The sequence below is a fragment of the Martes martes genome (assembly GCF_963455335.1).
Source record: "Martes martes genome assembly, chromosome: 10".
Classification (NCBI taxonomy): domain Eukaryota; kingdom Metazoa; phylum Chordata; class Mammalia; order Carnivora; family Mustelidae; genus Martes; species Martes martes.
In genome coordinates this window covers 12,948,846-12,976,075 of record NC_137898.1, presented here as the reverse complement: position 1 = coordinate 12,976,075, position 27,230 = coordinate 12,948,846, and the positions used below count along the sequence as shown (strand labels likewise).

Genomic DNA, 27,230 nt, shown 5'->3' with positions numbered 1-27,230 from the left:
AAGCCAGCACTCTGGGCTCAGAGCAGGCAGGGGTCTGCTGTGGGACCTTGTCAAGTCTCCAGACCTCTCTGGACATGTTTCCTCATTTGTGAAGTGGGTGGATCAATCTGTTTCATGAACTTCGAAAGAGAGTTTAAGACAAAGAGGCAGTTTTATCTGTAATTTTGTCTTTGGCACTGACATTTGAGGGTTCTCCAAAGTCGTCTTTGTTTTTTGTTTTTGTTTTTTTTCCTCCAGGGAAGGGGGTTGTGAATAGGGTCTTTGAGGTCGCTCTCAGCCCTGAGAGGACAACTGAGCTCACCTGAGAAGCTTGGGATCTTTCTGGCCCTGACTGCCCCTGGTAGGCCTGTGGTCAGGACTCAGCAGTCAGAACGCCCTGGTGCCAAGCTCAGCTCTACCACCTACCGACTGGCCTTGTGCCTTAACCTGTCCGGGCTTTCCTCAACCTACAAACCATTGTGAAGATACCAACCTCTTGGGCCATCATTACGATGAAATGAGATGCCTGTGAGGCACAGACAGATCCTCAGGGGCCGTCCTGGCCCAGCCCTTCATTCTGTGACTTACTCTCTGGCCTCAAAGGCTTCTGTCCCAGGGACATGAAGAAGTGTAGACCTGGGATAAATAAGGTATATCTTCTTGGCGGGCCCCTTGTTCTCAAACATGGTGTCTTTACCTATGTAATTTTAAAGCCTCACTTCAATGTTAAAAATAAGTATGAATATAGTATAAAGTGAAGCTCCAAATTTGCATGAAGTTTTAAGATAAAACAGGAGACTATAAAAAAGTGTATATTTCAATAAACCTCCATCATACCCTTGGCATTTTTCGAAAGCATCCTGCCCTGACCCCCTGTACAGAGAAAGGCAACTTCCTGGATGTACCTCAGACCATGGGAAGTGGGGGGCAGGAGCAGAGGGCAGGATGTGGACTCCCTCCAGACACCAAGGGCAGGGCATGGTTAAGAACCGGAAGATGAGCCGACAGCTAGAGGTGGACAGGCTAGCACTTTAGGTGTCCTACTTAATGCCCAGCTGAGCCTGGGTGAGGAAGAGAAGGGGGTGTGGGAAAACAACCCCCCCACCCCCAACAAAGATACAGGCACACACCAGCCAGTCTCTCACTTCCCTTTTTATTTTTCCTCTAAGACCTGCAAAAAGCAGTACCAGGGAGGGAACCCGCCCTCCGGTCCCTGGAAGGGGCTTACCCCCTAACACCCCATCCAAGATACAGCGAGCACCTCAGGTCCCTTTCCTCTAAGGGGAAGGTTGTTTCACACACACACACACACACACACACACACACATGCTCTGGGCATTGCATAGCTAGAACCCCAGGGGCAGCCTATTTGCCTGTTTGTTGATCCCACAAGCCCCCAGGAGGCACCAGGAGGCACCAGGAGGCACCAGGAGGCAGGCCCAGAGAAAGGGCAGCCCCACATCCCGGTCTCTGCCATTCTGAGAAGGAAAAAGGCCCAACCCTTCTAGCACAGGGGCTGTCTTCAGTCAATGGAGCATTGCTTTGGGGAAATTTTTTTTTAGGTTTTTTTTTTCCTTTTAGCAAGTCCCTACAAAAATAGAACTTCTCTTGGTATTTATAAATCCACGGCCCAGCTCTGTGCGTATGTTACAGGTAGAAAAGCCACATGAGGCATTCCCTTTGGTTACTCAGGCCTTGGCTTCCTGTCATCCAGGTCCCTTGGCCTCAAGAGGTCTACGCGGTCACCTCAGAGCTGCCAAGCACCTTCTTTGGGCCCTCCCAGTAGGTGGCATACTCCCTCTGGAGCCGGGCACGGTAGTAGAAGAGGTAGGAAGGTAGCAGGAAGCCCAGGAACGAGAAGAGCAGGAGGCCCAGATTCACCTTGAGGGCAAGGAGAGAGAGACAAGAGTCAAGGAGGCACCCATTTTCTCTCATCAGCCTCAAGGACCCTCCTCAGCTTCCAGCAGAGGGGAGGACACAGCCATTTTCACTCCAGGGCCTGGGCCAGAATGATAAACATAGCTACTGCTTACTCTGTCTTCAGTCACCGTTTCCCCAATACCTCGTCTACTGTTCAACCGCTTCGTAAAGTATCAGAGCATGGTCTGAACTTTGCCCAACACCAGGACCCTCACGACCTGGCGTCCTCTGGGGAAACACTGGGGGGACCCTGGGCTGGTGCCCAATCCAGGGCACCTACTGAAATGGGACTTTCTGGGCTGCGGATATTGATGATAGGATCACACTGAGGTTGGTGAGAAGAGGTTTGCTGTGGGTTAAAGGAGCTGAGGCATGCAGCCGGGGGACAGAGGGCCCTGGACGGTGGCCCTCACACAGGCCTTCACACCCCCTCCCTGTACGACGTGCTGTGCGACTTTGGGCAAATTGCCTTGACTCTAAATGCCTCGTTTGGGCAAAGATGGTGGAAGGAGAATACATGGGGAGCTCAGCACCTCGTGAACACTCTGTAAACCGTGACTGTCCTTTCTTCACCGCTCTGCTGGGAGAAGGATTATGGGACAGGTGTCCCCACAGGGCAGAGAGAGGACCAGAGAGAGGATGTGTGTTCGGTGGAAGTGAAAAGCCCTCCTAACCATACCAAAGGCTGCTGCCCCATCCTGAGGGTGTTTGAGCTGGGAGGGTATGGAGGAACCCCTTTCCAGAGGTGCTGAGAGAGAGACCCTCCATGTCCTGGGTGACACCAGACTGCCTCAGAACTGGGCCACTTCACCTGGCACCTGAAGCAGAGACACTCCTGGGCCCAGGGCAAGAGGCAGGCTGGGGAATCTGTATTTTTCACTCTGTGAGGGGCTGTGATGGGCGGCCAGCTCAGGAACCCCCCGATTAGAGACCTTTAGTCGGAGACAGGAGTCAGGGATTCTGCCACACACAAGCCCCCCTCCCAGCGCCCAACTCCTCCGAAGCACCCTGGGAAGGGGCTCCTGCTCCCCCCTTGGCACCCCCAGTTCTCACCCAGAAGGGGTCTCCTTTCAAGGGTCCCACCATGGCCATGAAAAGTGGCTGCAGGAGTAGCGCGAACACAGCACTGATGAGGGACTGCAGACCCGTCAGTGTCCCGAAGTGGTTGGAGGGGAACCTGTCCGCGAGAGGGGGGCCAGTCAGGAGGGGGGTGTGGCCCTCTCCCGTCCAGCACCCCCACCCCCGGACGCCGGCATCTGCAAGGCAGGCAGGGCAGAACGGAAGAGCCTCTCTGCCCGTGCTCTTTGGACTCTGGCCTCAGAGAGGTGTGTGGTGACTTTGGGGCCACTCAGCTGGCTTCTGCCACCTGCTATCTAGGTGATAATAGCAAGGAATCCCGCCTCTCTGGGACCCACTTCTTCCTCCACTAGTAACCGAGCTAGCACTGACCTCACTGGGCTGTTCATTTATTCTTTTGACAAGTATTCACTGTGCTCCCATGGGCCAGGCACTGTCCTAAGGTGCAGGCACATTCACCATCAAACCAAACAAAGATTCCTGCCCTCGCCGAGGCGGCTTTCTGGTGGGGCGGGTGGCAGTTGGATAAGGAGCGGGATAAATGCCTAGAGTGTGGGCTGGCGATAAGAGCTAAGGAGAGAAACAGGGCAGAGAAAGCCGGTAGGGGTGTCAGGGGGTTTCCCTGGATGGCCAGCAGAGGCCTCCCTGACAAGAGGACAGCCGAGTAAGGACCTGGGCAAGATGAGGCTACTGTGAGCCCTGCTGCTATCTGGAGGGAGAATGTTCCAGAAAGAGGGAAGAGCAAGTGCAAAGGCCCCAAGGAGGGAACACACTGGGGGTTTCTGCGGCACGAGGGAGCCACCGTGGCTGCAGCAGAGCGAGCGAGTGGGGAAGGGGAAGGAAGAGAGCAGAGGGGTTCCCAGGGGCTGGACCTTGGAGGGCCTGCTCAGCCATAACAAATTCTCTGGCTTTTTCTCAGATCATGGCAGGAAGCCACGGAGTGACAGGAAAAGACTTATGTCCCAACAGGTGTCTCCAGCCCTGTGTTAAAAATAGACCAAGGGAGGCGAGGGCAGGCGCGGGGAACCCGCTGGGAGCTGCTGCACTCAGCCAGGGCAGGGGGGAGGCGTTAGGGATGAGGAGGGGGTTGCCTTGGGGGTTTGTGGATGGGGAGCTGGCAGGACTGCTGGGGACTGGATGCGGAGTGTGAGGAAGGGAAGATGCAAGGGTGACGTCCAGGCTCTGGCTGGAGCAGGTGAAGGAGGTGGGGCTGCCCTCTGCTGACTCGGGTCAGGGGTCCAGCGCTGTGCCTACCACCGAGGAAGCACCTGATAGTGGTGATGACTGTGTCACTGCACACACCAGAGTCACTCAGCGGCGCCGGCAGCGGAAACCAGAAGGGCGAGGGGAAAGGGAACTGGGGGCTGCCCCAGATGGAGCAGGAGAGTTAGAAGGCAGGCAAGACTGCAGTCTGGAAATTTCTACAGGGCTGATGGGAGGAGAGAGTGGACGTAACCAAAGTGTCATCAAACCAAGAATTTCGGCTTCCTCTAAGGCAGGACCTCCTGGCACTGGAACCAGCCGGCGGTGGGGCAAGCTGCCTTTGATAGAGGTGAGGGGGTGGGGGCCCCCCACCAGAGACGCTTTGAGAGAGTGGCCCCCCAGACAGCCTCCTGGCTCCCCGCTGGCTGTGAGATGTCAGTCAGCACTGCAGGGAGGCGGTGGAGGGGGGCAGGAAGGGGGGTCTGGGGCCCTTCGGACTCCGCTCGGGGATTCTCTGGCTATGGGGGAAAGCTCGGAAAGGCAGCTAAGCGCGGGCTGACTCACACTGCAGCATAGAGGCTGCCACAGGCTGAGTGGTAGAAACCTCGGACCATGGTGTGCAGGACGAAGGTGGCAAACTGAAACCAAAAAGAGGGAGGGGACAGGTGAAGAGCAGGTGTGGAGGCGGGAGGAAGGATGGGTGAGGTGAAGAGGGACCCCGAGCCCCTGACCACACCGTCCCCAGAAAACAGACCCAGAGGATGAGAACCATGCTTCCTGGAAAGCAGGTGAAACCTTTGGAGGGGTCCTGGGAGGCAGGGAGCGGGGAGGTCGGAAGCGGGTACCTGGAGGTGTAAGCTGTTGATGAGGCAGGTGATGCCAAACCCCACCAGCAGAAGGTTGGTCAGGGTGAAGGCGTTGATGGCATTGGTGAGTTTCTGGATCTTGCGGTAGCGGGGCCTGGCGGACTTGGTGGCAACCCCATCCCTGAGGAGAACAGGGTGTCACTGGCTGTGCCTCCACCTCTACAGCAGCTCCCTCCCTGGTTCTCGGGCTGCGCCTTTGCCGTGGCGGCAGCTAAGGGAGGAGGCCGTGTCTCCAGCCCCGTGCTTCTCGAAGTGTGGCTCCCCTACCTACGACTCCAGTACCACTTGGGGTCTTTCTTTAAAATGCAGATTCCAGGCTCCCACCCCCAGAATTGCAGGAGCATGGCCTAGGAATCTGCATTTTGACAAATAGCCCAGGTAGGTTTCACACACACTGAAGTCGGAGACACAAGGCTGGGAAGGAAGGTGGAGAACCGGGAGCGCTCACACCACCTCCCATTGGAAAAAAAAGCGTCTCCGCCCATCAGCCTGAGCAAAAGTAGATGCTACTCTGGGGACAGCAGCTTGGCTCCTGACTGCCCAGCAAGCCCTGCTCTGGCACAAGCAAGGGCTCAAAGGACTGCCCCAGACCCAGAGGATGAGAACATCCCAGCAGGCTGGGATGAGGGCAGGCTGCCCTTCTATCCTAGATAGATGGCTTTGCCTTCAGGAGGCTGAGTGGGGGCACCAATGTTGGGGAGGGAAGCCACTGGATTGTTCCTTAGAAGCCTTCCATTCTGGGGCTCCTGGGTGGCTCAATGGATTGGGCCTCTGCCTTTGGTTCGGGTCATGATCTCAGGGTCCTGGGATCGAGCCCCGCATCAGGCTCTCTGCTCAGTGGGGAGCCTGCTCCTCCCACCCCGTCCCTGCCTGCCTCTCTGCCTACTTGTGATCTTTCTCTCTGTCAAATAAATAAATAAATAAAGTCTTAAAATAAAAAGAGAAGAAGAAGAAGTCTTCCATTACTATCCTCTCAGGACAAACACAAAAAGAACACATGCAGTCAGGAAACCCAAGTTCAAGACCCAACAGTGGTCTCCAGCCAAAAGATGGGTCTCAGTGAGCCCCACCTCCTGCTAGCCATACCCTGTGTCGTCCCCTCCCACACCAGACCAGTGACTCTGTGTGACTGACAGATGGAAGTGTGACTGACCATGGAAACGACGGTGCGTCTCCTGTGAGATTGCACTGTGACAGACACAGAGGCTGCCATCTTGGTCTCCCTCCCTTAGACCCCTGGCTCTGGGGAACCAGCTGCCCTGTGGTAAGCAGCCCTATGGAGAGACCCAGGTAGGGAGGAGCCGCACCTTCTGCCAACAGCCACGTGAGTGAGCTCAGTAATGGATTCCCCCATTCCGGTCAACACCCCAGATCTCTGTAGCCTCGGCCAACAGCCGGACCGCAGCCTCCTGGGACCCTGCTATGGTCTGAATGGCTGTGTCCCCTTGGAATTCATATGCCGAAAGCCGAATGCCCAACGCGATGGTATTAGGGGGTGGGCCTCTGCGGGGTGATTAGGTCACAAGGGCAGAGCCCTCTTCATGGGATTAGGAGGCCCCACGGAGCTCCCTCTTCCTTAGGCCATGAGAGGACACTGAGGACACATGAGAGGACAAGTCTGCCCCTCAGAAGAGGACTCTCACTCAACCACTGGCTCTCTGATCTGAGACTTTCAGCTTCTAGAACTGTGAGACCTAATTTCTATTGTTTTTAGGCTACCCAGTGTGTGGTGTTTTGTTAGACCAGCCCAAACAGACTCAGACAGACACTGAGCCACAACCACCCAGCTAAGTCATCCCCAGATTCCTGACTCAGAAACTCGAGACAATAAATGTGAGCTGTTTAAAGATGCCCGAGTTCTGGGGTAATTTGGAATATAGCAATCGACGTCTGATATACCGACTCTATCTCTTCCTGGCCACAGAAGGCTTTAGGGTATACCCTTTATAACAGGTTCTAGAACCTGCTACTAGAAGCTGTGTGATAGGGAAGCTGGGTGGCTCAGTCAGTTAAATGGCCAACTCTTGGATTCAGCTCAGGTCACCATCTTTGGGTCCTGGGATTGAGCCCCGAGTTGGGCTCCATGCTTGAGTCTGCTTGAGATTCTCTCTCTGCCTTTCCCTCTGCTTGGCGTCCCCCCTCAAATAAGTAAATAAAATCCTTTAAAAAATATTTTATTTATTTATTTGAGAGCACGTCCGCACATGGGCACACAAGTTGGGGGGGAAGGGCAGAGGAGGAAGGAGCAGCAGACTCCCCACTGAACAGGGAGCCACGGGGCTTGATCCCAGGACCCTGAGATCACAATCTGAGCTGAAACCAAGAGTCAGATACTTAACCAACTGGGCCACCCAGGTGCCCCAATAAATAAAATCTTTAAAATAATAAAGTAAGTAAAATAAAATAAAATAAAAGCTGTGTGATCTTGGGTAAGTTACTTAACCTTTCTGTGTCTCCACGTCCTCACCTGTGAAATGAGGACAACATACTGACCTCAGAGAGCTGTCGCAGGGCTGGACAGGACAGTACAAGATGCCTCATTCACAGTCAGCACTTGAGATGAGCTACACTCATTACCAAGCAAGCAGCGCCCTCCCCTCAGTTTCCTCATCTGTAAAATGGGGAGAGGCTCCTGCTCTCCCAGGGGTCTGGGGAGAATGAAATGGGACGCTGGATGTGAAAGGGCAGAGAAAGTGACAGGCTATGGCCATCCCTGTGCCGGTCACCTGGGGTCTCCAAGGGCAGCGCCCTCACCAGGGGCGTCCACACAGTCCTTGATACGCCAGTCCATGATGTAGCCGATGAGAGGGCAGGTGAGAAGGCACAACAGCTGCATAGCCCCAAAGATGGAGGAGTAGAACCCAACTGGGCAGGACGGCAAGAAAAGTGGAGTCAGGAGCTGGCACGACAGATGCCAGCAGCCCAGTGGACACTGTTACCCACTTTTGGTGTAGAAGAGGGGGTGCCAGCCCTGCCTCCCCCTGAGCCCAGGTTTTTGATGCCCCAAATGCCCAGAGCTCCAAGGATGGGCCCAGGCTCCCTGTGGAGAGGGCAGTGGAGGGGGGCAGGTGTGGGCCGGGCCCCAATTCTCATCCCCTTACCTGTCTCTGCTGCCCTTTTTCTCAGGATGTCTGTCTCTGATGGGGGTGGGGGAAGAAGCCAGAATGAGAGGAGCTCAGCAGGGTGACCCTCCTGTGCCCCCAGCCCCCAGCAGGCTCAGCAGCCCCTCACCATGCTCCTGGCCCCCCGTCACCAGGTACTCCAGCATCTTGTTCATGGCGGCCATGTAGAAGATGACCCGCAACTGGGTCATGCCCATGGTGAGGAGGCTCCACAGGAAAATGGGGGAGCAGAGGCTCTGGCGGAACGGGACGGTCTCTGGGGAGACAGCAGAGGGCGCCCGTGAGCCTCCGGAGCGTCCATTTCCCTCTGATTGTCCCGGCAGATGCAGCTCCAGAGGGGGCTCGGACATGCACTAGTGACTCAGGAGGGGCTGCTTTCTTCAAAAATGACTGTTGAGACTCACTGCCCTCCAGGTTCTAGCCCAGTTTGATAATGATTGCAACAGAAGGTTTTCACCTGACCTCTGATGTCCTCACTGGTGTATAATAATAACTCTAGCTACTATTTATTAAGCACCTACTATGTGCCACTCCCTCGACACATACCATCCCATTTACTCAAAGCGTACAAAACCCTGTCTCTAGTACCTTCTGCTGCTGAGGAAAGGGAGGCCCAGAGCTCAGTGACTGGCTCAAGCTCACGGGGCTGTTAGCGGCAGGTCGCCGGCCTCCCTCTGCCACGAGAGGCCAGCAGCGGGGGTAACACACTCACACCTGCACACTCCTGTGCCCGTAACAGAGCTTCCACGTCCGTGGACCATTTAATCCTCACGATTAACTTCCCTGTTCAGTGGGTATTACTGCTAGTTTAAGAGATAAGGAAAGCCAGAGCAGGGTTACAGGATCGACCCAAAAGTCACATGGCCTGCAACTGGGGAGCCAGACTCAAACCCCCATCTCTTGACTCCAAGGTCGGTGCATCTTCCTCTAATCTGGGAGCGGGACACCTCAGAAAGTGCCCCAGGCAGGTGGCTGCAGCTCCTCTTCCGGTCAGCAGGGGGAGCTAGACAGCCAGACGTTGGAGGGCTTAGCCAGACAGTTGGTGGGGGGCAGTACCTGAAGCCAGGGTCTCAAAGGGTTGAAGGGAGCCCTGATGAAACCAACCGCCCCACAGGCCTGGAGAGCCTGCCCCTTTCTGGAAGCTTCTCCCTCCCTCCTTCACCCAGGAATCCAGTACCCCTGTGTCTGAACTTCCAGAATTCTCTGAGCTCTGATTGCCCCATCTGTAAATGGGGAGCATGTCCCACCTACACCACGGTTGTGGAGAGACCACAAGAGGAGAGCATGAGCGCTTAGGATGAGTGTTCACTAAGCATGAGGACCCACCCTCGCTGTCCCCCAAGACTGGCCCCTTGACCAGACACTCACTCTCAGGAGGGCTCTCCGAAGCACCACGAACATCCTGGGATGAGATGAAGACGTCAGCCCCCTCCTCCAGGCTGGGGGCCTTCTGGCTCAGCCGCTGGCCCACAATGGTCACATGGGTGTAGAAGCGGTCACCTGTCACCTTGTGGTCTAGGGCCAACCCGCTGAGCTTGATCTTCTTCCTGCCAGCAGCCAGGCCAGGGCGTGTGGAAACCAGCTGCGCAGAGCCCGCCCTCAACAGCCGGCCTCTCAGGGTCTGTCCCAGTCGTCCCCGGGGGTGCTGAGCACCCCCTGACCTAGCACTGACTGACAGGCCCACTGTGTCTGTCTCTCAGAGCCTGGGCCAGGGGCCAGCTTAGCACCCTGGTGGTGGGTGGGGAAGTCATTTTCCACTTGGGCTGATGCCATGGAGGCAGAATTAAGAATTCAGACTCTGGAGTCAGAGATCCTGGTTCCAAGCCCTACCTCAGCCCCCTTCAGTGGTATGACCTTAGGAAAATCACTTTGTTCCCTGAGCCTTCATTATTAAAGGAGTTAATAACAGAAGCCCCATCATAGGACTGTTGACAATGGTATGAGAGCTATGCACAGTGCCTGGTCTGTAGCACACACAGGATAAACATCAGCTTTTGACTGGCACCCCATGTGCTTCCTTGTGGGGAAGCTGATAGGGGGTGGGGGAAAGTTGGCATTTAGCTTGCCCCATAAAGGGTGGGGTATTTGAGTCTTTGTATCCCCCTGCTGGGACCACATGACACGCAGCACCCTGGCTGGGGTCCCTCCTACTCTGATCCCACCATCCAAACTCAGAAAGGATACTAACAGTACCAGTCGCCCTGTTTTGACCACCTTTTACATGCCACGTCTATTCAAACACTTGTGGGTGGGGAGGATCAAGCCCATTGTACAGATGAGAAAGCAGAGGCCATCAGCAAAGGCAGGTCTCTCTGACACCAAAGCTGATTCTGTGCACTGCACCACCACTATGCTCGCCAGTCCCCCCCCACCTCTCCCTCCACAGGGAGGGAAGTCCCCCACACAGCCCTCCACAGCCACTCACGTGTAGTTGACTTCCTCAGGAGCCGGAAAGGCTTCACCAGGCCAGTTGAGGGCACAGTTCAGAAAAATCAGACAGGCCAGGCCTGACCATGTGAACATGATGACCACAAAGGACACACCAGCGTCGTAGATCAGCTGTGGAAGGAGGGGGCAGACTCACAGGGGTGGCCGCCTGGCCCGACCTCTCCCAGCCCAAGGCAGAGCCCAGGACCCAGTGGTCTGAGACAAGGTTTCTTCTACCCCATTCCTTGTGCCTGATATGCTGATAAGGAAGCTGAGGCCAGAAGTTAAGAGTCAGACCCAGAAGACCCACCACCCTCTTCCTTTTTCACCCCAGCCCCCTAAACAGGTGTGAAACAATTCCCACACGGAGCTGAAATTGCTGGTCACAAGCACAAAAGGTCTTTGAAATCTCAATTACTATCTTAAAAAGGCACACAAATGTACCTATGACTCCATGCACATGTTGGCTTTCACACAAAAATGCCATTTCATTTTATGTACAAAAGAGAAAAATTAATGTTCTAGGTTTCCCCAGGCCTAATGTGTTTATCTTGCCCCTTCCTGGCACGTTCCCTGAGGGAAAGACAAACCCAATCTGAGAAGCCTTATCTCTCCTTTCACAGGTGCTCCCAGGTACAACAACTATGTGTGTGTGTTGTGTGTGTGTGTGTGTGTGTGTGTGTGTGTGCGCGTGCATGAGCGCGCGCACGCACGGGCAAAGGCTCTGCCCAAGGCCTCCTCACATCAGGACAAGCAGGTTCTGAATTGATTGGGATTCTGTGCCAACGGGGAAGCCAGGTACACAGAGATGGTGTCCCTCCCCCTGTCCTCCATGCCTGGGATGACGGACATCTGCCACCCCTCAGGCTCCCACTCAGAGCTCCAGTGCTGCCTGGGAATGTTTCTGCTCCTCCTCAGCCTGGGGCCTGGAGGCTCTTTCTTCCCTGGGGACAGGACAGAGCTTCAAAGAGAAGGGAGAACCTGCCACCCTCCACGTCTGGTGCTACCTGAATGATTGATGGCCGCCCCCACCACTCCACTCTCAAACTCCTTCCGGGATGCCAAGCAAGTGCCTTCTAAAATAACACACGTGACTGCCCCAGGCAGAATCTGGAGGGTACGCGATGGCCCAGGTGAAACCGCTCCTTGATATCAGAGGAAGAAATGAGGCTCCAAGCTTTCCCCCAAGCTAGAATGCTGGCCTTCTGGTTCTGATTCCACCAGGCAGACCTGCCCAGGCTCCACCTCGGTGTGGACTACGTTCATGACCCTGGACCCAAGGCAACCAGTCCCTCCAGGGCAGGAGAGGGAGACTGGTTGAGGCCAGGGAGGTGAAGGGCATTGAATGCCTTTGTGAAGGGGTTGGACTTGAGTCTGTCAGCGAAGCAGGGCAAGTGTGTGAGCCAGGCCTCCAACTAAGATCATTCTAGAAGTTGTGTGAATGACAGACCAGAGAGGGGGAAGGTTAAAGGCAGGGAGATCAGCGAGAAAGGCTTGAGCTAGCCTAAGACAGAGGATGGAGGCCAGGCCCGGGGTGGTGGTAAAGGAAAGGAGGCAAAGCAGGGAGGCCAGACCTGCGGGTCAATGGCAGTGCCTTGTCCCCAGGTGGTGGGGACTGACCTCCAGCCAGCAAGAACAGGATCCTCAGACACGCCAGCCACTACTCACCCAGTCCCACCCAGTTTGTGTCGAGGCAAAAAGAAAACCCAAGTGACCTCACTGCCCCCACCCCAAACAGTTCCAATACCTTGATTCCCGGGAAAGTGATGGCAGAAGAGGCGTATGAGCCAATCATGAGGGCCATGAATGTGGACCGCAGGTTCCCAAACATGTTGGGCAGCTGAGGGAGGGAAGCAGCACTAGTGAGCAAGGGGACCCTGACAGCCACCCAGGGGGCCCTGTGCCCAGCCCTGTGGGGTAAAACCTGAAGGCATCCAGCCCTGCAGCCCTCAAAGTGAACTCCAGGAAAACTAGCTCTGGGAGATGCAACAGAAAAGTCTGAAGGCAAAATCATGGTTGGAAACTAGCCAGCACCCTCCCAATGCACTTTAGCATGTGAAATGTTCCCAGACGTGCACTCAAAGAAAAAAAATTGTCAATTTTGCTTAACCCCCGGGTTTCCCAAGTTTATGGAGCCCTTCTATTGGGCCATGCCTCTTAATAACCCATGCAGTGGGTGTTTAAGAAAAACTGATCTAGTGCAACCCATTTGAAAGATGTGAAAACTGAGGCCCAGAGAGGGTGAGAAATGTACTCAAGTTCACAGAGCTCTTTAATGACTTTTTCCCCTGTGCTGGTGATCCTTGCTGTCTCCCAGGCCCCAAGGCTGTGACCATGGCTGGCTCTGGAATTAACCCTCCTGGGGACACCAAAGGCCCCAATCTGCTGAGCCAGGACAAGTCATGGGAGGTGCCAGGGAGGTAAGGGTGGAACTAAAGGTGGGGTAGGGGCAGGCCAGGTGTCCAGGAGAGGTGGCTCTGACGTGCAGAGCAGGCCCAGAATTCCCACCAGGAGGGAACTGATCATATGTTCTGCTCACTGGCCTGAGCCAGGCCCTCCGGCGAGGAGAAAGCAAAGTCACTCTGCCCTTTGTGTACACCCCTCCTCTGGCCCCACCATCCTCCCCAGGCCAACAGATTCCCACAACTGGGACCGGAGTTAGATGCCATATGGAAATTCAACCCTCTCTACAGAGAGGATAACCCAGGCCAGGAAGGGGACCTCAAATTCCTTGGGGAAGGAAGATGGTAAACACGGAGAACGGAGTCCTCCACCACCTTCCAAGTGGCTATGAAAAGGGGATGGGACCAGGCTGACCCTCACTGGGGCAGAGGTTTCCCTGACACCCGGTATCTGCGGTATCTGCGAGGCACGCCGCCAAGGACGCGGGATAAAGTGCCAGGGCCAGGGCCAGAGAGCGGCCGGACCCTTGGCGCCCCCGCCCCAGGGTCCCCGGGCGCTGCCTCCGCCCAGCAAGGCGCGCCGGGGGCAGGGCGCGAGGCCGACCGGGCTAACCGGGGCCGAGGGGCTGGACAGCACTGGATGTCCCGGCTCGGCTCGGGTCTGTCCTGGCAGGCTAGGGCAGAGGCTCGGGGCGGGGCGGGCGCCGGGCCCTGCCATTGGCTGGAGATTACTGCGGCGGGGCAGGGGAGGAGCGGCGGGCGGCGGGGCGGCGGGGCGGCGGGCAGAGCCCCCTAGGCCGGCCGGGGCAGGGTCTAAGGTTGGGCACCGCGTAGCGCAGGGCGGGGCAAGGGAGGGAAAGGATTCAGGGCCCGAGCCAAGTCGCACAGCGTGGAGAAGGGGCTGCGCAGGGGGGCGGGGAGGAAGGGATCGCTTCCTTAGAGAGTTGTGAAATGTCCCAGGCTGGAATTAAAGGCGGCTGCTGGGTGAGGTGAAATTCAGCCAAAAACACCCAGTTTGGCGGTCAGGATGGGTCAGGGATAAACAGCCTGTGGCTGGCCCAGCCAGGAACCCCTCCCCCACCGCACACTCATAAGCCTTTACCCTTACACTCGCTCACATCCATCAACAGACACACTCAGAGCAACACGCACAGCAAACACATATGTAAGAGAGCGAATCATGCAAAAAGGCTGTTTCTGTAGGTTCGGCACGGTCAAGCGGCGGTAATTTCACCCGGCTTAACCTCGAACAGTCACAAATACCTTCCCTGACACACGCCCTTCCCCATGTAGGGCATCACACAAGACACAACGCGGCAAACACACACCCCAGCTGCTCCTTCCCTGTCACTAGCTATCACAACACCCAGTTTTATTTTCTTTCCAGCACTTATGACTGCTGACATCATTTGTAAGTTTACTTGTTGGGGGGGGGTTGCCTGTTCACTCAGCACCCCCCAAACAGAAGTTCCAGTAAGGCAGGGAAGTTGGCAGTCCTGTTTGCGCTGTGGCCCCAGTGCCTAGAACGGAGGTGGCAGACACTGCGTGCTTGGGACACAGCGCATGGCCCAACACCCACACACCGTCGAGTCCCCACGTGCACAGCCTCATACCCACCCTTAGCGGCCGCCTACACGGTTCCACACACACACACAAGCATTTGCTCTGCGGCCACCGGCCCCTCCCTCACCCCTCCCCCTCACTCACCTCTACCCCCACTCCCCACCCCACTCCTGGGTGCCCTGCTGCCAAGTGGGGCCCGTCACACTCACCGTGAGTGAAGAGAACGTTAGGCAGATGCCACCAAAGCCATTCAGGGACAGCGCCAGGAATATCAGCGGAGACAGAACTGGGAAGGGGAGAGGGCTGGGTGAGGGCATTTGGGGAGCTGTCCGAGGCCAAGGGAGGAGCTGGGAGCCTATGATCCACCCGCATACCACCCATTTTCTTGTGGTCACCCGAGAGGCCGAACAGCTCACCTCTGGTGTCCTGAGAGGCCACGGCCATGAGGGCACAGGACGCAGCAAAGCTGGCGCTGTGGAGACCCAGGGAACGGGGAGGAGTTGCCCATGAACACTCTGAGCCTCCCCCGCCCCCCACCCCTGCCCCTGAGCGGCAGCCCCTGCCTTCAGTCCCCCACCTGCCGATCAGCCTCACCTGCCCACCAGCCGTGTGGGCCGGGGGCCGAAGCGGTCCATGAGGATCCCCAGCGGCAGGGTGGTGGCGCTCAGCACGAAGGAGCCAATGGTGAAGCCCAGGTTGAGCATCTTTTCCTGGCCGTCACAGCTCAGCCACTTGCGCCGCTCGCCCTGAGTGATGTTGGTGGTGTTCTCAGCTGAGGAGGCAAGGGAGGGCTCAGCACGCGGCAGCGGGAACACCCGGGCGCAGGAGAGAAGGGCCTGGGGTCGGGGCTCCGGAGCTGATGACTTCCTGCCAACCTGGTGACTTTGAGGGTGGCCCAGAGTCCTATCTACTCTGGTGAGGACTCGCCCTCAAGGTAACCTGCCAACTTGGAGTCATGACGAGTTAATGAAAAAGGTTAACAATGGGGGAAGGAGGGCAATTTGCTTCACTCAGGGCTCACGGAGTCACGAGGTGGCTGTTCCCCTTCCCCGTTTGTTGCCTCGGTGTCACTGCCAAAGGCACACTCGGGGGGCACCTGGAGGGCAGACCAACCAGGGTCTGAATTCCTACCACCGTCCCTATGAGCTGAGCAACCTTGAACAAGGCATTTCCTCTCCCTGGGCCATGGAGGAAGCAGAGGGAGCCTAACCCACAGGTTCCTTAGGAGGTTCAGCTGGGGAAAGTGAGCTTGGCCGAGGGCCTGGCCCAGAGAAGGTTCTCCTGAAACAGCTGACGAAGGGGTAAGTGGGGGCCGGCCCTGCTGGGGGGTCATGATGGGGTCAACCTCTTCTCTAGGTGCTGGGGATCCCACAGTGAATACAAACGGAAGCTCTCAGCTCTCATGGGGCTTATATTAGATACAAAACAAGTCCACAAATGGACCCTGATTTAAAGAGTGGCAGGTGCTATTGGGCGCCTGGCTGACTGAGTCAGTAGAGCATGCGACTTGATCTCAGGGATGTGAGTTCAAACCCCACGCGGGGCGTAGGGCTTACATTTAAAAAAGAAAGAAAGAAAGAAAGAAAGAAAGAAAGAAAGGTAGGTAAAGAGTGACGGATGCCATGAAGAGAACAAAACAGGAGGCCATGAGGATGCCTGAATGCTGGGAGGGGAAGCACCTGCCCCGGGTGGGGATGATGACTCCTGACTTCAGATATCCGAAGGGCATACAGGCAGCAGAGGGTGAGGCGACCTGTGTGTTAACATGAGGAAGAACAGGACGAAGACGTTTCGGATCCTGAGTGCCGATCAACCAGGAGAGGGGGCACCTCAGGTCACGGGGAGCTGGCCACAGTACCAGTGCCCGGACACTAGGGGAGACTGCTCAGGTCCGTGGGAGAAGCAGTGGGGGTGTTCAGACCACGGCCTTTGGGGTTCAGGTAAGCCCCATAATTTCGTGATGGTCACGATCACTGTTCATGTCTCCACCAGGTTCGTCTGCTCCTCTTTATTCAGTCTCCATGCGCTTCCGGAACTTCTACTGTATGCCAGGTATGGTGTTGGGGCAATGGGTAAAGCAGCAAAAAATGCAAAGATCATTTAGGCCCAAGGCTGCAAACAGGCAACCAGCAGTGGCCCCCACGCCTGTTTTGCTTGGCTTGCAGACTGTAACAGGATGCAGTTTAAAATCGGGAGCTATCCCTGAAAAATCTGGCTTCTCTTTAAGAAGCCAGAAGATCGGGGCACCTGCGTGGCTCAGTGGGTTAAGCGTCTGCCTTCTGCTCAGGTCATGATCCCAGGATCCTGGGACTGAGCCCACCATTGCGCTCCCTCCCTCCCTCTTCCTCTGCTCATGCTCTCTCTATCTCTCTCTCTCTCACACAAATAAATAAAATCAAGAAAGAAAGAAAGAAGGAAAGGAACGAACGAACGAACGAATGGAGGAAGGAAGGAAGGATGGATGGATTGAGACAGAAGATCTGGCACTTGCTGAGCGGCGGTCACCCCTTCTCGCCACCGCTTGCCCTCTCCAGGCCACCCAAGTCCTCACCTCTCTAGTAGCTCCCAGACATTCGCCATCTTGCACCTGCCTTACTTTATTATTATTAAATTCTGATTATTAATTAGTTATTACAACCTGCCTGACCCCTGTTGGTGTCTGAGTGTGCAGCCGCTGAATTAGACTCTGGCCCCACTCCTCGGTCTTTCACCATCAGACAGCACCTTCCCTTACACCGTCCCACTAGCTCTGGATTGATTAACACCTACTTTGTGCTAAGCTTTTTCATACAGTATCTGATCCCATCCTCACAACCTCCCTGCAACTCCCAGCCACGCTGCTTCCTACAGGTAGGCTTCCAATCGGACTCAAGACATTCTCCAAGGTCAGCACTCTTTCATCCCCAACAGGACCCCCAGTCCTGTAGGCAGCAGCTCCATGTGCTTCCCAAGCCCGTCCTGGTGCAGGCAAGAGGAGGTGTTCCCCAGCCATGGAGCGTGCCAGCCCCGTGGACAGCTACTAATCAAGGTCAGTTAGTGCATTGCTCTATCTGGTCTATCAATCAGCCTCTCGTGAGCCTGATTGATAACTAACGTGAGCTGGCTCCTGAGGCCTGATCACTCTGGTAGCTGGCTACAGCCGGACTTCTTGGATAAAGCCAGCCCAAGTTGCCAAGACTGCTTGGAACTCTATTCATGTTGATTACAACAGAAGAGGTCGTCAAAATCTAACGGCCCCAGTTGTATAGGCAAGTAAAGTGAGGCGTAGGGTGGGACAGGGAAAATGTATAGAGTTAGTGGTAGAGCTGAAGTCTTAGAAAAAAATGTGTTTCCCAAATTGTGGTATGCATAGCATGTGGGGCCCTCAAGATGGGTTGGGGGTACAGGGAAAGGATTTTGATGTTTCATAGTCATTAGTCATTTCAATGTGTATCAGAAACACACATATATACACACATACATATAGGAATGTATTGGGAACACGTTGCATATATATATGTACATTAGAAACATGCATATGTCTTTCCAATATATTCACATATGTATGTGTGTATATGTGTGTTTCTGATACATATGCATGTATGTGTGTTTATTAGACACATATATGTGTGTGTGATGTGTGTGTATATGTGTGGGTAAGTACAATCAAACCCAAGATTCCAAGGATATTACACTTTGAAATTAAGCTAATTTTTTAAAATGGATTGGCTTAAAAGGAAGCATTAAGTAAATAGCACCTATGACGCAGAAAAGGTAAAATCATGAGGGTGAACCACAAGCAATTAGGTCTGTGAAGCACCAGAAAGCAGGATCGTGGTTAAACATTCTGCCTCTGGAGCCAGAGCACATTCAAATCCTGGCTTCACTGGCTGTGCTGCAGAAACTCTGAGACTCTGTTAGTCCATCTGTGAAATGGGGATATTGGGGGGTTGCAACCCCCCCTTAGAGGTTGGCTGGGCTGAGAACTGCCGCACACAAACACTCAAAAAATGATCCCATTTACTTGGTCTCCCAGGTCGGTGAGCACCTCCTCACGCCCTGATCCGTCCGGCCATTGACAGTCATGCTAACTCAAACGCCTGTAGGACTGGGCTCTAGCTTATTGTCTCGTCTATGCTGGGACTGCTCCAGGAGGTTGGAGATATCTACACTATTCCCATGAGGACCAGGAGACAGGTCGTGGAGTCAGATCGCGGGCTGAATCCTCACTCTGCTACTTATTAGCTGTGTGACCTCAAGCAAGTTACTTAGCCTCTCTGAGCTTCAGCTTTCTCTTCTACATAATAAGACTAATAGACTACATAACAGGACTAAAGACCTAACTAGCAAATACTAAAGGCCTGATGAACTTTAGGTATCGTTTTATTGTTTTGGCATTTTTTGCTGGCTATACAGTAGTATGGGTTAAATTGAATTGTCCTTGCCTGAATTCTGAGTGACAGAGCCCTCTTCAACTGTGACACCCCGAGAGGTGTTTCAACCACTCACCCCAGGGCAAACCTCAAGGGGGAGCAGGAAACACTGAGAAGACAGAGGGTGTAGCCAGGGACCCCAAGGCACACACTAGTGAACACCTGGGTCATGAACCCCACATTTGTTAACTGACATCATTTGGTCCTCATGTCATTGCTCTGTGGCAAGAAGGATGAGGGACATCCACTCTGTTTTGCAGACTTAGAAGCAGAGATGCAGAGAGAATGACAGGCACATGGCAAATGACAGCAAAGCTGGGTCCAGCACGTAACAACGGCCCCCCACATGGAGTCCACACGCTTGCTCTCGTTTCATTTTCACAGCAGTCCCATGGGGTAGGGATGATCGGTCCCATTTTACATATGGGGTAACTGAGGTATTCAGAAAGCTAAGTAAACACCTAATATAAGCGAAGAGACACATAGCGTTGGAAGCCTGGCTCTTTCCACACACTGTGGGGACCCATATTCCTGGTCTGATTTTGTGTTCTGGTGAATGTGGCTTCAGGAAGCAGAAAACAGGGGTGCCAGTGGGACGTCTGCCTTTAGCTCAGGTCCTGATCCCGGGGTCCTGGGATCTGGGCTCCCTGCTCAGTTGGGGAGTCTGCTTCTCCCTTTCCCTCTGCCCCTCCCCCAACTCATGCTCTCTTGTTCTTGTGTTCACTCCGCTCTCTCAAATAAATGAATAAAATATTTTTAAAAAATGTTTAAAAGAAGCAGAAAATAAGCACTTTTGATGGGGCAGCATGACGGAAGGTACAACACCCCCCATCAGCCCGATAGGTGAAGGATTTAGGCTAAGTCACTTGAGGGAAGGAGAGCCAGGGGAAGAGAGACGTGCTGAGCCTTGCTTTCCAAGAGTGGACGAATAAGTTCTGAGAAAGAAGGAGGGTTCAGCTTGGTAACCTCTAGTGATCCCAGACAACCAGGCTCAGATGCACACTCACTTCTGGACAGCTCAAAACACCAGATGAAATTACCCCCACATGGACCCAAGATCTAAATGTAAGAGCTGTAACTATAAAAACTCTTAGAAGAAAACACAGGCATAAATCCTTATGACCGTAGGTTAGGCGAGGATTGCTTGAACATGACACCAGAACACAAATGGCAAAGAAAAGGATGGACTGGACTTCATCAATATTAAAAAACTTATGTGCTCCCAAAAGAATGTGAGAAAACCATCCACAGGGAGGAAAATTTTACAAATCGCAGATCTCATAAGGGACTTGTATCTAGAATATAAAGAACTCTTACAGTTCAATGATTAAAAAAAAAAAGAGGGGGGCGCCTGGGTGGCTTAGTGGGCTAAGCCTCTGCCTTAGGCTCAGGTCATGATCTGAAGGTCCATTGAGCCCCGCCTAGGGCTCTCTGCTCAGTGGGGAGCCTGCTTCCCCTTCTCTCTCTGCCTGCCTCTCTGCCTCCTTGTGATCTTTCTCTCAGTCAAATAATTTAATTTAATTTAATTTTAAAAAAGCAAATAACCCAACTTAAAAATGGCCAAAGGATCTGAACAGACATTTCTCCGAAGAAGATATACCAAGGGCCAAGAAACACATGAAAAGTTGTTCACCATCATTAGCCATTAGGGAACTGGAAATCAAAACCATAAGAAGATACTATTTGGGGGCACCTGGGTGGCTCAGTGGGTTGAAGCCTCTGCCTTCGGCTCGGGTCGTGATCTCGGGGTCCTGGGATCAAGCCCCGCGTCGGGCTCTCTGCTTAGCGGGGAGCCTGCTTCCCCCTCTCTCTCTCTGCCTGCCTGTCTGCCTACTTGTGATCTCTGTCTGTCAAATAAATAAATAAATAAATAATCTTTAAAAGAAGATACTATTTGTATCTACTAGACTGGTTGTAATAAAAAAGACAAGTGATCATCAGTGTGGGTGAGGATGTGGAGAAACTGGAACCCTTCACACCGTCACTGGGAACGGAAAATGGTGCAGCCCCTGCGGAAAACAGTCTGGCATTTTCTCAAAATGTTCAACATACAGTTACTACCTGACCTAGCAATTCTACTCCTTTCCTAAGAGGAAGCAAAGCCTATGCCCACACGGAAATTTGTACCTAAGTGTTTACAGGAGCATTCATATTGGCCAAAAAGTGCAAACAAATGCATATCAGCTCATGAGTACATAAATAAAATGTGGTCGATCCATACGGTGAAGAAGAAATCGAGCCTTGACACCTGCGACAACACAGATCAACCCTGAAAGCATCATGCTAGGTGAAAAAAAGTGAGTCACAAAAGACCACATATTATAAGATGCCATTTACATGAAATATGCAAACAGTTCCTATCACTGTTGGGTAAAATCAGGCTACTACAGAGTGCTAGACAAGGGAGGGCTCCCCAAAGCCACCCGTCGGTGGGAAGGCCAAATGCTTCAACAGAAGAGCTGAAAAGAAGATTCGGGGGCAGGGGGTGGCTGTGTTCTGGTCGCTTGAAGGCCCGTGGGTGGGGAAAGAGGGAGGTTTACTAAATGGTAACAAGTGCTTTAAAAAAAAAAAACTATTTTTGTTCTAGGTAAACTAAGGCACTGCTAATGGGTACATGATTACTTTCTGGGGTAAAGGAAAATGTCCTACAATTGATTATGGTGATGGTTGCATAACTTACTAAATTGTATACTTTAGGGGCACCTGCCTGGCTCAGTGGGTTAAGCAGCTGTGTTTGGTCTAGGTCATGATCCCAGGGTCCTGGGATGGAGTCCTGTGTTGTGCCCCCTGCTCAGCAGGGAGTCTGCTTCTCCCTCTCCCTCTGCTCCTGCTGTCGCGCTTTCTCTCTCAAATAAATAGAATATATATTTTTTAAATTGTATACTTTCAGTGAGTGAATTGGAAGGTATATGACTTAGATCTTAATAAAGCTTTTGCATGTGTTTTTAAAAAGCACAGGCGGAGGGATGGGCAGCAAAAGGGAAGCAGGAGTTTGGGGGTGATGGAAATATTCTAAATACTGATTGTGGTGGGTGATGGTCCCTGAGGCACACATTTGTCAAGTCTCATCAAAGCGTGTGCTGTAGACTAATCTTTGATAAAGTTGATTCCAAAAAACAAAAACCAAAACACCCAAACCAAGCAGGTGGAGTGAGGCAGGAAGGGGCTACAGGATGGGCAGTGGCAAGCTTCAAGAGCACGAGGTGACAAAGAGCAGGTCGCAGCCAGTCTCCAGGGTAAACAACTCAGAGGGGACCTGGTCTCCTCCCCTCCACTCTGGAGCCTTAGAATTCCTACTTCCTCATTAGGGGCCGCTCACAGGAAGCCAAAGGAACTGAAAAGGAAAACAGGGTCCCTCCACAATGCCTGGCTTATTAACCTTGTGCGGATGACTGATTTGAACACCTGGGGGCTCAAAGTCCTAGAAGAGGAAGGACACAGACCTGTTAAGTTCAAGTGCACTTTGTAGGGACTCCTTTGTCTTGTATAGCCTTCCAGGAACCCTGGTTTAAAAAAAAAAAAAAAATCCCTCTGCTTCTAGGGGGTTCCATCTTACTCTAGCCAGACTTGAGGTGCCAAAGACTTAGGACTCCAGTGGTCAGTCCTAGGGTCTGAATATCCAGCAGGACACCTGGCATTCGGGAAAAGACTCCATTAGATAAAGGAGGTGGAGTGTGCGGATCGCCACCCACTGTCTAGGGGAAGTGTGAAGAGGTCAAGAAGCGCGCCTGCCCAGTGCTCCCTCTTTGGCAGCCCTGCTTTCTGTCCCCTTGGCCACCTGTCCTTTTACAGCTTCCACCTTGCCCCGCTGCTGTCCCTCCCCCAGCGGGCATACCTGAGCACATGATGGAATAGAAGCCCTCCTCCTTGAGCATGATCAGCAGGGAGCCCCAGCCCAGGAGCACAGCGGAGAAGAAGAGGTTCTCCAGCACCGCGGTGCAGGCCATCCACCAGCGCCTCCTGTACGCCTGCTGTAGCGTGGGGGCCATGCCGGCCACGAGCCTGCACGGGAACACAGCGCTGAGCGGGGGGAACCCCCAGCGGCCCCCGGGAAGGGTCTCGCATCCTGGAGCCTCCCGAGACCCCCTCGAGCCAGCCCGGGAAGGCCCCAAGGCCCCGGGCTTCCCGGCGGGTGCCTCCAACCTGGCTCTGTGCGCACTGGCAGTGCCAGGGGTTCACGCGGTGCCGGGCTCCCGCCTGGCCGCTATCGGAAACAAGGCAGGTCCTGGGCGAGCGCGGCCGATTCCTGGCGCGCTGCCGGGCTCTTCCGCCCTGGCCAGAACGCGCGGAGCCCGGCTCCCCGGGCCCAAACCCGCACTCCCCCAAGTCCCCAAAGGTCAACAAGGGGCAGAGCGCACTCTGAAGAGCCACCGCTGGCCAGTATCCGGCCGCCTGCGCCAGGAAGGACCCCCCAGAAGCAAGCAGGAGGAGGAAGGGGAAGTCTGGGGCTCGCCTAAGACCCCCCCCCCTTCCTGCTGCCCGGGTTAAGACCACTCCTCTGCTCCAGGGCCGGGCCCCCGCCAGCCCTCCTCCCTCCCCCCTTTCCGCACCGGACGACCCGTGTCCCTGCAGTCTCTCGATCCTGGCCAACAGCTGCCACGTGGATGGGGACCTAGAGCGAGTCGGGGCGCCCCTCACTCACTCGGCGGGGCACGGGCCACCACGAGGCGCGCATCGGCGCCAGCCGGCGCTCTCGGGCCGGGGAAGGGGGCTCGAGCTCCGGCAGGAAGTCCCGAGGCCGCTGACTTTATAAGGGCAGTGGTGGCGGATGGGCCAGCGGGCCGGCGGCGGGCGGGTGTGTTTACCAGAGGGAGGGAAGGAGCCCGAGCTCCCCCCGCCGCGGCCGCCGCCACACCGTGGGAGGAGACGGGACACGGGCGGCGCGGGGGCGGGGAGCGGCAGGGGGGAGACGGATACTGCTGAGAGGAGAGGGACGGCGAAGGGCAAGGGGGGGAGGGCACGAGGGAGGGTTGGAGGACACCAGCTGCGGCTGCCCGGGCCTCAGTACCCGCATCTGTGCAATGGGGCTCTGGGTTCCCGCGCGCCCGTTCAAACTACAAGACTGTTGCTCCAAACTGAGGAAGTGCCGCCGAGCGGGCGGAGAGGAAGAGGGGAGTCGGAGGGGCGGGAGGGAAGGGGAAGGAGGGGCACGCTTGGAGAGACGTCGACAGTGCGCCGCGGGACCCACGGGTTCCCGGAGCAAGTTTTCTTTGTGGAGCCTGCGAGTGTCGGTGAGAGCCGGCCCGGGGGGCTTTCAGCGGACCCGCCGCTGGGGACCCCCTACCCACACCCGCTGCTCACCTCTGGTCTGGGGGCAAACGCGCCTCTGGCCGCCGCGAACGCGACGCCTTGGGGAGCGCAGCGCCTTCGGGGCGCGTCCACACTCGGTGTCCGCTGTCCCGCGGGCCCAGCTCCGACCCGCACGGGTGCTCGGACTTGTCTGCGCTCCCGGGCAGGGCCGCCTCGGAGACTCAGCGCCGCAGTCTGGTGTTCTTACCTCCTCTGTTCCCTCGGATGAAGTCGGGGGACTGGGAACTCGCCGGGCACCCGGGATCCTTAAGGTGGGGCATAGACCAAGTGGATCCACTGAGTTAAGCGTTGTATTTACACTCGTCCCGGGCTGCGCCCCGAGGTAGGGGCGGGGGCTCCCTTTTCTTCCCCTCCCCCTAGGTCGAGTTTCACGCGCACGTGACTCGCCTCCGGTCCCCAGATACTCTCCCCCGGCACACGCCCCAGCACCTAATATTTCCACCCTCACCCGCACTCCCTCACCCCTACCCTCTCCCTCGGGTCCCCCAGAAGAATTGGGCAGCGCCCTCCGTATCCTTGATCAAAACAGAGAACGACTTAGCTGGAGCAGACTGGCCGCGATGCAAGGGCGGGCTTGGGTGGGGTTTTGAACTGTGCAGTTGGGAGTAGTGTTTTCCAAGAAGCAGAATGACACGGGTTTCCTTGGGGATAGTGAGCTGGAGGTCTGCATCTGGACTTTGAAAGTGACTGGCCTGGGATACCTTGGGCAAGCTGCTTAACCTCTCTGAGCCTGGGTTTCCTCCTCTGTGAATTCAGGTAACAGTACCTAAATAAAGGAGGCAGGAGGTGAAGGATGGAATCGGGGCTTGTGGTGCAGGGCAAATGCTGAGCGTGGTGGTGCTCAGTAACACACTGGGGGTTCGTTGTTGTTACTGCCATGGCTAGTTTTATTATTATTTCCAAAGCCGTGGCGATGGGATGCTTCCAGACACTTCCGGACTCCTCCCTGAGCCTCAGGTTCCTCGATGATAAGATAGAGGGGAAGTGTGGGTTAATGAGATGAGGCAAAGGCCAGTCAATACAGATGTGAGCTTAACACAGCGTGTTAAGAGTGAGTGGTGATACCCACAAAGCTCTGTGGCAGTGTGAGCAACCGCCAGCACGACCTCAGACAAGAGAGGATCCCCGAACAGTTAAGTCACCAAGCCAAGAGAGGAATTCACATTGGCTGAGTGGCTACCGAATGCTGGGCACTTGCCAAAAAAAACTATTAAATCCTCAAAACATCATGGGCTCATCTCCACAGCTTTTCACAGCGGGGGGAGGCTAGCCAGCTGCTGGAACGTGGTGGGTGGAGGCAGGATGCGAAGTCAGATCTGGCTTTTAAGTGGGGCCCACTCCAGTCCTCCTGGCCAGGAGAAAGAGCAAGAGCAAAGGCTCAGCGGGGACAAAGGCACAAGGAGTTCTCTCTGGCAGGAGCACGCAGTCAGGCTCTGATGGTTTCACCTCTTAAAATTCATTACCCGCTCACAGAAGTTCCAGATCAAGGTCAAACTCCTTAGCTTAACACAAGGTGCCCTCGAATAAGGGTTCTAACCCAAAACAGTCATGGATCCCCTTGAGAACACCGTATGCAATGTTGTGAGTCCACTCCCTGTGAAAATGCATTTGTGACCATGGGCGCACATACACACATCTTCACATTCAAATGTCAGGGTTTTGTGGGTCCCCTCCCTGGGGTGGGCTTTAGGGGTCCATGGGCCTTTATGGCTTTAATGCTTGCCCTTCTTCATCCCCAACACATTTCCACATTGTCCCCTCGTGGACCGTCAGCTCCATGGGGGTGAGGGCCTGGTCTGTCTGCTGTGATCCCTGCTGTATCCCCAGCACCTAGAAGAGCCCCTGGCAGCTAAGAGGCCCTCAGCAAGCACCTGTGGAACGAAATGTAAACCAGCAGGGTTCCTATGTCCTTGCCTTTGCGCCTGCTCCTCCTTCCTGTGGGCATGACAGATTCCCCTCTTCATTTTTTTTTTTTTTTTAAGATTTATTTATCTGACAGAGAGAGACACAGCGAGAGAGGGAACATAAGCGGGCAGAGTGAGAGAGGGAGAAGCAGGCTTCCCGCTGAGCAGGGAGCTCAATGTGGGGCTCCATCCCAGGGCCCCGGGATCATGCCATGAGCAGAAGGCAAATGATTAATGACTGAGCCACCCAGGCGCCCCCCCAACCTCATTTCTTTTCTTTTTTTTTTTTTTTTAAGATTTTATTTATCAGATAGAGATCACAAGTAGGCAGACAGGCAGGCAGAGAGGGAGAGAGGAAGGGAAGCAGGTTTGCTGCCGAGCAGAGAGCCCGATGCGGGGCTCGATCCCAGGACCCTGAGATCATGACCTGAGCTGAAGGCAGAGGCTTTAACCCACTGAGCCACCCAGGCGCCCCCCTCACCTCATTTCTAATGCACTCCTCCCTCATGACTCACCTCAAGTTTTACCTTTTTCTGGAAGCTATCTGGTCTCCTAGGCTGGGTTTGGGGCCCTGCCCACATACTCCCCAAAACACTAGTCTAATCTCCACTGAAGCCCTCACAGTAAACTTGACTCATTGGTTTCGTTGTCTGCCTCCTCCCCACGAGCTGTAAATCTCTTGGGGGCCACAGCCATGTGGCAGAGATAGGTCTGCCGCTATCCTGGCACCAGGCATATAACGAACCTCTGGTAAACATCTGATGAATAAAGGAAAGGGTGGTGGGACCTGAAGCTGAAAGAGTAAGCTGGGGTTGGTCTGGAATGACCTCTGCGAGGCCAAGGACTTCCAGGGCTGTGAGATGGCTGACGGGAGCTCCTGGATCGTCTTGTCTCTTTTTTCTTTTTTCTTTTCCTTTTAAGGATGGTGATAGATGTGGTTGAGTTTGCTTAATGAGTGTGCTTAATGAAAGGAGAAGAATATATTGGAATGGACAGAGAACTTAGGACAGTTTAAAGACCTCGGGGCGCCTGGGTGGCTCAGTGG

General features: G+C 54.7%; 1 protein-coding gene across 5 annotated transcripts; it reads right to left on the bottom strand.

Annotated features, from left to right (window-relative positions):
* Positions 1 to 1,116: 1,116 nt before the first annotated feature.
* SLC43A1 (solute carrier family 43 member 1) lies at positions 1,117 to 24,672 on the bottom strand. Of its 5 annotated transcripts, none has more exons than XM_080816505.1 (15): positions 24,273 to 24,672; positions 22,807 to 22,973; positions 15,154 to 15,331; positions 14,976 to 15,031; positions 14,769 to 14,845; positions 12,342 to 12,434; positions 10,593 to 10,726; positions 9,536 to 9,714; positions 8,277 to 8,423; positions 8,147 to 8,182; positions 7,772 to 7,910; positions 5,025 to 5,166; positions 4,744 to 4,817; positions 2,953 to 3,076; positions 1,117 to 1,860 (listed from the first exon to the last, which is right to left on the bottom strand). In XM_080816505.1, the coding sequence occupies exons 2-15, from the start codon at positions 22,958 to 22,960 to the stop codon at positions 1,714 to 1,716; spliced, it is 1,680 nt and encodes a 559-aa protein (XP_080672631.1). In that variant the 5' UTR covers positions 22,961 to 22,973; positions 24,273 to 24,672; the 3' UTR covers positions 1,117 to 1,713. The 5 variants fall into 5 exon arrangements, with proteins under 5 accessions (XP_080672631.1, XP_080672628.1, XP_080672629.1 ...); XM_080816502.1 differs by having other exon boundaries at positions 24,469 to 24,672; XM_080816503.1 differs by lacking the exon at positions 24,273 to 24,672 and adding an exon at positions 23,522 to 23,832.
* Positions 24,673 to 27,230: the final 2,558 nt, after the last annotated feature.

Excerpts from the sequence above, each read along its gene's own strand:
- SLC43A1 (XM_080816505.1), bottom strand. The coding sequence starts at position 22,960 with ATGGCCCCCACGCTACAGCAGGCGTACAGGAGGCGCTGGTGGATGGCC. Across the intron at positions 15,332-22,806 it reads CTATTCCATCATGTGCTCAG|CTGAGAACACCACCAACATC; the intron begins GTATGCCCGCTG and ends TTGCCTCCTCAG. Across the intron at positions 15,032-15,153 it reads CCCACACGGCTGGTGGGCAG|CGCCAGCTTTGCTGCGTCCT; the intron begins GTGAGGCTGATC and ends GGGTCTCCACAG.